Raw genomic sequence first — 14,063 nt, forward strand, 5'->3', positions numbered from 1 at the left:
CTTATGAATTGATTTTTAAGGGGACCTTTCGGATGCCTTTGCTGCACTATAAAATTTAATATGGTATCAGAGTCATATTTTGCTTCTATCCAGTGGGTGCCGCTAGAAATGCTAAAGAGTGCTTCATGGCACTTGTGAAGGATATACTTGTTTTTTAAAAAAATAATTTTTTCAGTTTTTATTTACTAAGTTTTATGTATTTTTTATTTTCTTAACAAGTATTTTTTTAAGTAGATGTTGGGTTTGTAGTGTTGAAAATCATTTTTATATTCTTTTATCATGTGAAAAAATTATGTTACATTGAATAAATTAATAAACACTATCAATTAATAGAATATATACTTATTTAATTAATTAATTATATTATCTCTTTATTCGTTAATGCTCTTCATTTCACCTAATATAGATATTAAACTATATTGATAAAGTTGAAAAGCATTGTTAATATTTTATTAGTTTGCAGTGACGACAAAATTTCAAATAATTAAGTTAAAATCTCTGATAGGATGAAGTAAATATAAAGTAATAAAAAATGAGAGGAAATTGTTGTTTTGTTTGGTGGCATTATATATCCTTCAACAATTAACATCATGACAAAGACACATAAATTGATAGGCACGTATATCCTCCTCTATTATTATTTATATCAGCTAATTTAAATTTTGAATTATCTATGCTAATTCCACAGTAAATATATTTTTTATCCGTTAAAAATATAAATATTTTACTTAATTTAACTATTAAATTAATATATTATTTTATCATTAATTTAGCTTCTCAAATATCAAAACTATGATTATTTATAAACAAAATATAGTATAATTAATAGATAATTTAGTCTCTTAAAAACATTTATTAGGATTGGATTCTTAATTATCCATACAAAAAAAATACTTTATTTAAAGATATATTTAGTTTGGTTATTACTATATCTTGAAATGATTTAATTTTTAATCTTTGGCGATTAAGGAATACTCTTTACTGAATTGTCGTTATTTTAAACTTATGTTACCTTCCATCGGACGGAATATATTAATTAAAAGCTAATTTCATATGCAAATGCATATTGATTCCCATGAAAAGGTAACCAGGCAATATAGAAACTATAAATTAATGTAAGTAATGAACATTATCCTTTTTTTCCCCTCATTGTTTGGCGGTCGAATTGCCGCAAAGGGGTAGCAAATGCAAAATAAACAAATACATAAGAATTAAAGAAAAAAAAAAGAAAGAAAGGATAAATAATGTTATATAGTATTATTTTTATATTATTATTTAATTACAAACAGTTATATTTGATAATTTTATTAATTTTATAATAATTATCTTAAATATCATACTAAATATGACTTTTGATTGATCGGTAATGTAAATTTTTTTATAATAACAGGACATGTTTAGATAAATAATAAACAATTTCCCATGCAATTTTTTCCAAAGCAAGAAAAAACCACAGTAAGGAAACGGAGTTTATTAACTGGTACAAACAATCAGTTAGTTGTAAATCAGACTACAAACAATAGAGTTCGGTGTAGATAATTGTTGGGAACGAAGTAGAGTTATCACAAATTTGTTTTGCAACAGAAGAATTAGATGGTAACATTTGTATTCTAAATTCCTTTTTTCCTATTTCCCAGACATTAGATTAGCATGATTTGGATTTTCAATGATGGAAGCAATATCCCAATCCTCAGTAGTTGAAGTAAGTGCTGTGAGGGTAACCACAACAGAAATCATATTTGGACGTTGTTGTGGATCACTTTCTGTGCATGCTCTAGCAAGTTGTGCCATCTGCAAGAAGAAAAATGGCCTAATTAGTTGTTGAAATCAGAAAAAGAAAAAAGTTTAAATGCTTTGTGATCACTGATACCTTGCAAACTGAATCAATTGGGTAGTTATCTCCAAGCCTAGGATCCACCAGTTTTTTAAGACCTTCTGTGGGATCTTGCTGATCAAATACTTCATCAAACTGCCATATATATTTCCAACTAATTAAAAACAAGAAAGGGAAAATATAGTTCTTAATTGTTTATGTAAGATCACTAGGCTGTCATTTAATTCAACAGTAGGGTGTGAAGAATAATCACCAAAGATACAAGACCCTTTAATTCTGCACCAATTACACCACCTCTGATCAATGCTTCTTTAGCAGAAATTAGTTCATAAAGAACAACTCCAAAAGCATAGACATCTATTTTGGGAGAAACATTGCCATATGCATATCTGCAGAAATAATGGTATCATTGAATTCAGGCTCATGAGAAGCAACCTGATTTTATGTTTATGGAGACAAATGTATGTTTAAGTGTTAACAATGAAAAACTTCTCCCTCAAATGCTGTTAAAGTAAAAGGAGCTGCATAAAAAGAAATACTCTCTAAGTATTCATAATTGAGTACTATATTAGAGGGGAAAAATAAAAGAGCAATTGCCAGCATGTATACTCTGACAAAAGAAAAACCAATAGTAAAATCTATCTACAAAATGTACTATATTTGTTTTGATTTCCCACTAGCATCCCACATAGCAGATAATCTTGTTTGTGGTAAGATCAAGCATTTAATGTGAGAATGCCTCTTCCAGCAAGAACTCAAACCATGGAAAATGTGCATTTAATTATGAAAAAGGATTTCTCCTTTTTCTAGAGGATTAATGATTAATGTATGCTTACATATAAATAATTTGTGAATTTGTTTGTGTGACGAACTGGCTTTAATCAATTTTAGTATAGTGAATGGGTCTGCTACAAGACTTATATTATTGCTGTTGGCCTCAACAAGGCTCTCTGATCCTTACTTCCCAGAAACTACAAATTCCATTTATAAGTTAAGTATCACTTAAAAGAGAGAAATATAATTCATCATACTCTGGTGGCATGTAACCAAATATGCCCTTCAAATTAGCAGTGGGAAGTGATGAACTTCCAACATCAATCAATTTGTTTAATCCAAAGTCTGCAACCTGCAAATAAATTAATATAGGATTTCTCACAAACTATTCCCATTTTGATCGGCCAAGAGAAATATAATTCCATAAAAGAATGGGTATAAGGTATACCCATAACAAAACATACAATACTGTTAAAGTTGCATAAAACAAAAAGAAATACTTGCTACATTCGAACATGTCCCAATATCACATAAACTTAATTCCTGCATCTGTCGTAATTGATACCATGTTTTCATCCATTTTAAAACTACATAAAGATCCTATAATCTTCTCCCATTGGTTCCATTAGATGCAAGAAAAAAAAATACCCTTCGAAAAAATTATTCCAGCTTGTAAGTATCAATAGCGTGGTTGTACACATTTGGAAGCAAAATTTCATTCAAAATAAAAGGATAAAGGCGTATGAAACAGTATTATATGATGCCCAGTACAAAGGGTTTATATTAAAGTGTGTTAATAAAAAAATATAAAAATAGAAAGGGAGGTATGCTAATTAATTAAAAGTGGTAAGTATATCAAAAGCCTAGAAAGGATGACTTGCATACCCTGGACTGAGTCCAAACACGTTTCTTTTATTTTTGTGCTACTTAAAAAAACTAGTACACAATACAAGCGAATTGAAGCCCAAATATTTTCTTTTTGTGTATGGCTTCACCAAAAAAACCGAATCCACCAAACTGGCCGAAGGTCCTAAGTGGTACACTCGCCAATTTGTTGGATTGATGTTCCCTGCACCTCTAAGTTGCTTCTTGCATCTCTTTTTTGCTTTCAGAATGACCAAACCGTAATGTAAAATTACATTCCAAAATGATTATAGATTTTGATTTCTAGAACGGTCAATCCAGAAAGTAAAGAAAACATTTTGGAAAGGATGCAGGAAGTAACTTGGAGGTGCAGGAAACATTATTCCAATTTGTTTTGTACTTTGTTCTCTGATTCTCATAATTCTATTTGGGCATTTACTTTTTTATCTTCCCTACCTACTTCCTGCATTTCCAACTTTTTTGAATATCCCTAAACTACTCTTTTCATATTATAACTTTTTGGAATGGGTATTCCATAATACACTTGCAATCCATAAATATATTTCATAACACCTATTTTGGAAAAAAAATCATTCAAAAACATTGTTCCAAAATACGTATTTCAAAACATGTTTCAGAATTTAAAAGTCTATTATGAAACACTCATTTCGTAATTTACTTTCAATCCTTAAATGTATTCCAGGACACCTATTCCAAAAGAAAAAAAAAAAAGAAAAAACATTGTTCCAAAACATGTATTCCGTAACACGTTTAGAGATTTACAAGTCTACTATGAAATACTCATTCTGTAATACACTTGTAAATCTGGAATGTGTTACAGAATACCTATTGCAGAAGCAAAAATAAAAAAATAAAACTTATGAATTACAAAATAAGTGTTTCGTAGCACATTTATAGATTTATAAGTATAACTAACCAAAAAATAACCATCACTTACCTTCATTAGCATCACACCTAGAGGGTAAGGCCGCAAACCACTTCGTCCGTGTTACATGACTAAGGGTGAGGGACGATGTTGCATGGGATTTTTTGACTAAGGGAAGAGGGTCGTGCAATAGTTAGACATTTGGGAGAAGGAAGTGTTAAGACTTGTTAAGGATAATTTTATTCACACAATAAAAATGAAAAGTGCAAGAAATAGGTAAGGAATTGCACAAAGTAAATATCTTGTATTTGCGCTTTTGTTGGGCTAGATGTGGTCCAAACTTAAAACTCCAAACTAAAGCTAAGTCTATGTCCTTTGTTTTGAATCACCATTTTTTTAATCCCTCAATATTAGTTGTTAGGTGTTAGTTGTGTATTAGTGGAAGATTCAAAATCATTGAGTTCACAACTTCTCTATTCCTCTCTTCTCCCTTTATCATTAAACAAACCTTATAACTCTTTCGATTTGTATCACCATAATTCAATATTATTATTTAATTAGAAAACATGTAATTTATTTTACTAATATTTTAATTAAAAGTGAAAATTAAAATTATATAAATAGTTCAAAATTAACTTAAGTAGAATAATCACAAAATTATAAAAAGCTAATAATGATACGTGTGATATTTAATTGTATTAGTTTGGTTTGGATACCAAATTAAACTAAAAAAGTAAATTTATATATGTTATTTTAAGTTTTTTTACATCTTTTTTTCTTAATATAGAATTTTAAGTTTTATATCACTAAAATTAAATATATATTTTTATTCTTCAGTATCTCTAGAAAATAATTAAATCAATTCCAAGATTGATATTTTTAATTAATATATAACTTGTTCACATCTATGACTTTATATATCTCATTAATCCTTCTACTTAAAACATGCGTCATAAAAAAAACTAAAATAGTAAGCATAACTAAAGACACTTGTAAAATTAAATAATAAATACATAAATTTGAATGTTTAAAAACAAATAATTATTTAGGTGGTGATTTGATTTAGATTTAAATAGTTAAATATACGAATAAAGCCAAAAATAATTGATTTAATTTGTATTACAAGAGAAATAAATTAAATCAACCATGTAATCAAACTAATATGAATTCATTTAAATATTTTTTTTAGATTACCAAATTTACTATATTAATTCAATATGATAAACCTTACCTAACCACACAAGAACTCTTGTTTGTAATCTTCTTTGTAGTCTTTTAATTTGGTCGTGTAAATAGCTACCATTTAGGTAAAAATAGTGAAGATCGGGGACACGAAATGGGGTGCTTAGGTGAAAGTGCATTAGGCCTAGCCTCATGGCAATTCCTCCTTAACTTATAGCCTAACCAACAACCAACAACTTAATATATATATATATATATATATATATATATATATATATATATATATATATATATATATATATATATATATATAGCACTTCAATCCGAGTGGGTTGACTTATATGTAATTTGGCATTATAAAGATTAAAGACAAGTGAACTTTGTTCAACAAACCACTCGAGTGAGTTCTGATCACACAGCCACAAACTACCGCACAAAGTAAAAGATGCCTTTCAGGTCTAGTGGACTTGATGCCACACCCAACGTTGCTACTACTCCAACAATATATACACATTTTTCAACCAACAAACTCTCTCAATGATTTTCCTGTACATGCAATAATAACACGCAAATTTATTCATAGGAAATATTTATTGAGAAAGAATTCAAACACACAAATAAGTCGTTATTCGAAAATAATTAGTATAAGTAATTTAGATGGTTGTGCAAAATACTTATATATATATATATATATATATATATATATATATATATATATATATATATATATATATATATAACACCATGTGATGATCTTTCAAATTCATGAAACGTTACTTGTTTAGACATATGAGAGTTTATCATATTTACTGAATTTCACTAATTTCATATTTTAATTAGTTTTGTTTCTCTTTAATTAGTTCAAATGTTGTGGATATTGATGACTAGCTTGCGCAAGCATTGTTCGAAAGGTTGTTCAGCAGCAGGATATTAGTATAATACAACATTGATGTTAAATCGAGTTACCTCGAAACACAGTTTGGTTTGTTCCTCCTAAATAGAGGTAAGTGCATGCATGTGAAACCAAATATAGTAGGGACCGTTTTACGTTGTTGCAGATATATATCGGGGTCAGCTTGCGGTTGCAAGTAATCCACTCATGCAAGGGCTATAATATATTGTAAAAGCATATGGTTTTCTAACTCTTAAGTGTTGAGGCAACGTACCTCAATTTGGCCATATGTGTTTGTACAATTACAAAGTACATGAACTATATAGGCTCCGGGTTGTATTAATTTTTAAACGATAATGATTGGAAAGCAATTTCTTTCAAGCTAGCTAGAGAGATGAATAATGTACAACCTATCTTATCATATATAAGACTTTCCATACAACTATTGCCATAATATATCAATCAAATATAGTCTGGTACTAGTAAACTATTGATGTAGTATATGGTCTTCTGTGTTCCAAGTAATTAACGTTAGGTTTTTCTTTATTCATTTAGACAATTAGATTTGTCTTTATTAATATAACCTTATATATATATATATATATATGGACCTACCTGATGGGTGGATAAATATATAAGTGAAATATTTAATTTAGTGGTCATTAAAAAGTAGGTTGAAATATATTGTTTTAATTTATTAGTGTTTGTTGAAATATAAGTGTGGGATAAAATTTCATATTTTATAAAAATAAAAAAGTTGAATATCATATATATAAGTGAAAAGAATACCCATAAACTTGAGTTTAAGATTTTGTATTAAGAAGCAGTGTTAGATTCACTTCACTTATATGATTGATCATTATTCATTATTATAAATTTTTTCGGTATTTATTCCTTAATTTTTCCAACATTTTTAAATGTGATTTCTTTCAACTATGTAATGCAAGTTTATTATCGTAATAAAAATTAAAAAGTTACTCTTGAAGTATATATATATATATATATTTTTAAGAGTAACTTTTTAATTTGAAATTATTCTTTATTTTTACCATTCATTTTCTTAAAATCTAATGGATAAGATCAGCTAATTATTATAATCACTAGATTTCAAGAAAATGATTGATAACCATGAGGAGAAAATATTCTCGGTATTAGACCCCCTTTATTTTCCAATAATAGTTTTAAATGTGATTTCTTTCAACTATGTGATGTAAGTTTATTATGATAGATATTTTGGTCTTTACATTAAAAAAATATTTACAAGACTAACTTAAAATCTTTCTAGCATAATCTAAGAGTAACTCTTTTATTTAGAGTATTTTTTATCTTTATCATTCATTTTCTTAAAATCTAATGAATAAGATTAATGACTTGTTATAATTATTAGATGTGAAGAAAATAAATGATGACGATGGAGAATATATTGATTTCTCTTCTCTTTTATTTATATATATACATACATATATATATATATATATATATATATATATATATATATATATATATATATATGAAGTTAGAGTACATGATGAATGATTAATATGTTCATAATGTTTGAATAAATCATTATATTCTCGAGAACACGTACTCTTGCACAATATTATTTATTTCAATATATATTTATAGTTTAAAAACCCAATTTTAGTGTCTCGTTATTCATTAATACACGCACCAAGTGAAACATAATTTTAAACACGCCATTAAGAAAATAAATAAATTGAAATGAACCAACATATTTAAAATTTGTTTAATTTGTCTAGTTGTAAGAGTTGATATTAAGTTTTACATAAGCTAAATCACATGTTAACTTAGTATAGAATTCAATTGTTATTAATTTTGAAGTTTTACAATTTTGACCCTTTGAAATATTATTTATTTTACATGTAATAATTAACAATGTTAAATATTAATCGTGTTCTTTTTAATTTAGGCAACTTGTATTGAGATTTAACACATTACATGTGTTACCTCTGATTTTTTAAACTCTACACAACTTTCCGCAATTTATATAGCATAAGACTATATATCCCTCCCATTGACACATTTTTTCCTAATTTCTCATACTGTTATATGTTAGTATAATGTCGAAAAGGAAATACTCTTATGTGAAGTGTGAACGGGAGGGTTACGATGCAGTGTTCAGATATGTTCCTTTTTAAGGCACTCTTGTACAACCTCATTTATGAACAAATATAAAATCTAATTACTAGATGAAGTTTGAAAGACATATATATTATAATTTATGTGTTTGAATGTCCTTTTTAAGTATATATTAGTTAATAATACTTGATTAACTTTGCATGTGAGAATAAAATCTTCACAAATGTGCTTATATATATTAATTATAAAATTAAGATAGGTTTAAACTTACGTACAAATCTGAAATGTTCAATAATTGACTCCAGAGACTGATTAGCAATTTGTTCTCTATATGTATAATGGCAATTTTTACTTGGTTTTGACGGTAGGTACAAGAGGAGACATAAGTTTAATTATAAACCATAATAGTCAACGATACATTTGAAAACTATTTATTGTTAATATCTTAATTTAGATTTAATTCTTCTCTATATGTGACAGCTATGGAAATAATACTTTGAATCACCATGAAACCACTCATTAGTTCCTAATAATACTCATAAATGGCCCTTACACAAGAATAGTAGTTATATATATTATGAATAAAACATGTCGATGAACTTGAAATTTGGAAAGAAAAGCATAATATGGTATAGATTAATTCCTTGTGTGGGGTCATTCAAGTTGGAATATCACCTCATTTCATTTTTCCGTGACTTATCAGTATCTCCAATGTTCTTCCGCTTCTCACAGCTGCTCTTTCCACACCTCCAGATATCTGCTGCCAAATCATCGCAAATTAGTGGAATTTGAAGAGGATACGGTAGCCATTAATATTGCTTTGAATTTGAAATAAAAAAAATATATATTAGTGTTGTATTAATGGGTGATGAAATTTAAACAATCTATTTTAAATTATTTATCTTATATTAATTAGTGCCAACAATGTTACATTATATTTAAAACTCATATTTTACTTTAATGGTATAATTTTAAACGACTCTTAATTTATTCTATTAAATGATCTCAAATGATAAAAAAAATATGTTTTACTCATAAGCCATCAGAATTTAATTTTAAATAATTTAACTTTAATATTAAAAAAATTAAACAGCAGTATTTAAAAATAAGAAACTCATTAAACAAACTGCGTTAAAACCCCTCTTATATAGTTAAATTCAATTACTCTATAGAATGGTAAAATTGATAATATAATGCAATCTGTCATGCCCCTTCAAAAGTCGGTGAAAAAATGCATATGCTCCCATGAACACATATTTGAAAGTTTATCTGCATTTGTGGGCGGACCACAGAATTTCAGTGCCATCACATTATCAATTTCTTACTTTGGTTGGATGAGAAAACGATACCTTTGAACCGTACAAGCTTAAAAAGTGCATTTATTGACTCATATATATATATATTTTTTTTCTCTTTGAACGTTATGAATAATATAATACATGACTTGTGTTTTTCTCGCACTTCATATTGGAGATGCTATGAATTATGATAAACCACTAAACGTAATAAAGAAGGATCACCATTTTGTTTGTTAGTAAGATAATGTAAATAACTTTCCGCCAAGGAATCGAACTTGCATTTCTTCTTCAAGTCAATATTCCTTTCTCCAAACTACTAATTGTCTATCACTTTATTTTCCCTTTTGGAATTCTTGACTATTGAATTGTCTCCAACATTTAAACTTGAATTAACGCCCAACCTAACCGCCTTAACTATAAGGCATATACATATTCTTTTGAGGAATGCTTACAGCTTTTAGTGCAAAACAGCTAAGGCACAACACAAAACATAAAAAAGTAGTACTTCTTCTCATTATTTATGGTTTCATCTTTTGCTATACCAAAAGCTAAAAAGCCACATAAAAACGAGTTTTCACCAAGACGCTTCAGGTGAAGCCTTTTTGGCCTTTCCCTATTCTCACCCGTGCAAGAAGATACATCCATATCCACTAGATTTAACATTGACAATTCGTGCTCCTCTTTATTGACATTTTTTTTTTCTAAATGATACTTTTTTTGGTCTAGTCTAAATATATGACACTAATTACATGCGTTATACATGGCACAATGATTCAATATAAGACTATTAGCATTACGAGACCCATAATCTATTGTATCTTGAATAATTCAGAAGAAGGGAGAGGTTTTGATTGGTCTCTTAGCTGAAGAAGTCAAATATTTTTAAACTATTCATAAAGTGATTACGGTATCATTACAAATATTTTTTTTTTTACTTTTAAATTAGTCAAAAAAAATTAAAACGTCTCCCATTCATTTTGATGGCAGACTAAAGTAGTTTTTATTTATTTATTTTTTACAGAAAAAGACTAAAGTAGTTATCATGTTTTTTTGGGTACTTTTTTAGTACAAAAAAATGATAAGTACAATAATTAATTCATTTATTTGAATTAGTAAATTAGTAATAAATAACATTAAAGTATTATCAACAATTTTATGTAGGTTTGTATTTTTTAACCTAATGATAATTTTGACTAATCATTGGATATGAATCAAATCATATTGAAAATTCATCTTGTATAGCTCATAATTCTCAATTAATATTAATCTTTACTTTCCGCAGAATTATTTTGTATCAATATTATGATAAGAAAAAATTATTAAAGTATTATTATAATAACATACTAATATTAAAAAAAACCAATTTAAAAATAAACTGTAATTCTTGCATAAGCTTGCATGGTGAGGAGGAATTAAGAACAAAATCGACCAGTCCTCAAAATCTACATTTTGACTTAGACCCAGCAAATACGGATCTACTTAACCTACCTTATGGAGGTGTGTATGTGTATAACCTTAATAACTAGTAATCTAGTATATGATCCCTTTCAACATGTTTATTATTTTAATTCTATTTGATTAATTAGATAGCAGCACTATTTCAATGCCGCATGCCCCTCGTTGCTTGCTGTTCCAACAAAGCCAATTGAGTGCCTCGGCGAGGTTTGACTTTTCATGACGAAAACACCCCTAGCATACTGCGCGTGCTTTCATTGCATTGACTCTTTTCAGAAACAAAGAAAAGGGGCATTTTGGTCATTCACCAAGTTAATTAAAAAGTCATAGCAATGCAAAATCAAAGACCCTTCTCTTTGGCTTCAAGCTTTCACATACATGCACCTCCTATGAGTTCGTGTTCATTTTTCTCTGTCACTATCTCTCATTGAATATTGCCACCACACCACCACCCCACAACCGTCATTCTAGGCCCCCTGATCCCCATATCCATCATTGACCATTTGATCACAATCACACGGCAATTAGGCCATGCCCCACCACCCAAACTCACACGGAAACACCATAATTGTTTTCATAAATATCACCAGATTTAGTATGCAAATGTTGGACCTAACCTTGTCCATATAAATATATGCACAACATAAACAAAGCCTATCCTACACCAAACTTTTTGCATTTCCATCACTCTGTGTTTTGTTTCTCCGAGGCCTTATTAAACAAACAAAACTACGAACATGAAGCACTTCCACTTGTTCCTCTTCCTCGCTCTTCTGTTCCTTACACCAAGAGTTCATGCCATTAGGATCAAATTCTCAGGCCCTTCTACTTCAAGCCATCAAGATTTTCATCCGTGGGCAAATTCTCCAATCCGAAGCAGCAGAGAAAGAGAGTTTATGTCTGAGAAACGCAGAGTGCCAACAGGATCCAACCCTTTACACAACAAGAGATAGATAGCTTGATCTCTCTCGGTTTTGGTGGCAACAGCAACAAATATAGTGTCATCAGATATGGTTTCTTTCTTATTCACTACCTTCTTTGTTATATACAGGGAAATACAAATATAATATATGTGTTATATTATATGCTAGCAGAATTCAAGTTGCATTTTTTAAGTCATTTTAGAAATATGATTGTTAATTAATTAGCTAGATTAGTGGAGAGTCCTTGTACAGAAGGTAAAGAGAGGATTTTGAGTTTTTAGGAAGTATGAAACAATAAATTATAAATTGGAGTTTGTGTATGCAGTTTTATACATTTTCTTTGCCTTAACCAAACTTTCCTGTTTCATTGCAATTGAAGCCAAATTTTCTTAAGATCACAATTGTATGCTTTATTCATTAAAAAATCATAGTTTTGCTTCCTCCATGGCTCAAAATCAAACAAGGGTCTCCATAATTCCCAACTGGTTGCATGTCAAATGAGTTACAATTTCTTGGCCAATCACTGCTAAGATTTGAGGTTTCGTTGGTCAAATTTTGGGATCCACCATCAGATATTTGCGAACATTTTTCCATTTTCTTGGTCCTCCTCTGCCTATGTCTTGAAAACAACTGTTGAGAAGAAGAATATAGAACACACGGTTGACCAACAGGTTTTCACAGATTTTTCGGGTTTCGCATCAATTCAAGTTCTAAAATTGTACCAAATTAGCTTTGTTTCCGGGAGGAAGAGGAGATCGGGGGGCTTTTGAGTTTGAGTTCAAAATTAATATCTGAAAATGAAATGGCAGTCATCAAAGATCAAACAGTTAAGTCATTATACCTCCTCTGGTGTCGTAGGCCCCAAACCTTGAATGCACTGTGTTAAATACCCATTACTTCACTCAACAACCATGCAAATAATTAATAAAACTCCACCATCTTGTGCACACACAAGAATATTTGTTGCCAGAAGATGATAGACTCCACATGCTCTTAGTCTTACCCTACCTACATAACATTTTGGTCCCAGAACCTCTTGTACATTTATTTTTTCTATTTTCACTTCTAATTTGTTAAAAAGGTTTTTCTCCAAAATGGTAGGGTAGTTAGGATAGAAAAAAGGTTCAAGTATATATGGTGTACAGTGAGTGTATAATATATCTCAATTCCATAGTTGCATGCACACAAAATCCATATAGGGAGCTATTTGGTTTTGGTGTGAAATTAAGGTGGGGTTTGTGGTCCACACAGGGGTGGAATAAGTGCACATACTAATTCAGGTTACAGGACGCCCACCAAGGGCACCACCAGCTCCAGCTATAGCCTTTTTGGTGTGCGCGTGTTGATTTTTGAACACCATGGTTGAGTCAAATAATTGTGTAGTTGGAAAATAAATAAAAAAGTAGTAACATAATACCAACATAATATGTTGCTGTTGGATACGCTCAATGGTAGTGTCAATTGCCGTTTGCCAATTAACATTGGCCATGCCACCATCACTTTTTGTATTATCCATAAAAATCATAAACAAATATTAATAAATTTATAATAAATCATGTACTTCACTCAATTAATTGAATTAGACCTCCTAAATAATAAATACATGTTAATAAAAAAATTATTATTTCCTCCATCATATTATAATTTTCGTCCTAAATTTTTTAACATAGACCAATAAAATCTAATAAATAAATAAAAGAAAATAACAATTTTATAAAAATAAGCTTATTGCTGTTAATTCATTTTTAGTTTTTGTTCATTAATATTATAAAAAATATAAGTCATAAAATATAATTAATGTTATATTAAAAAATAAAAATAATAATTATTTTAGAATAATTTTTTTGACAACAAT

The 14,063-nt window shown here is 29.0% G+C and overlaps 1 protein-coding gene across 1 annotated transcript; it reads right to left on the bottom strand.

The window, feature by feature from the left end:
* Nucleotides 1-1,626: 1,626 nt before the first annotated feature.
* On the bottom strand, nt 1,627-13,568 carry LOC114385250 (chitin elicitor receptor kinase 1-like). Its single transcript, XM_028345272.1, has 5 exons — nt 13,494-13,568; nt 2,866-2,960; nt 2,088-2,223; nt 1,871-1,969; nt 1,627-1,791 (listed from the first exon to the last, which is right to left on the bottom strand). Exons 1-5 carry the CDS (start codon nt 13,566-13,568, stop codon nt 1,627-1,629), a joined length of 570 nt encoding a protein of 189 aa, XP_028201073.1.
* Between the last annotated feature and the right edge of the window lie 495 nt (nt 13,569-14,063).

This window comes from Glycine soja, chromosome 14 (genome assembly GCF_004193775.1).
Source record: "Glycine soja cultivar W05 chromosome 14, ASM419377v2, whole genome shotgun sequence".
Classification (NCBI taxonomy): domain Eukaryota; kingdom Viridiplantae; phylum Streptophyta; class Magnoliopsida; order Fabales; family Fabaceae; genus Glycine; species Glycine soja.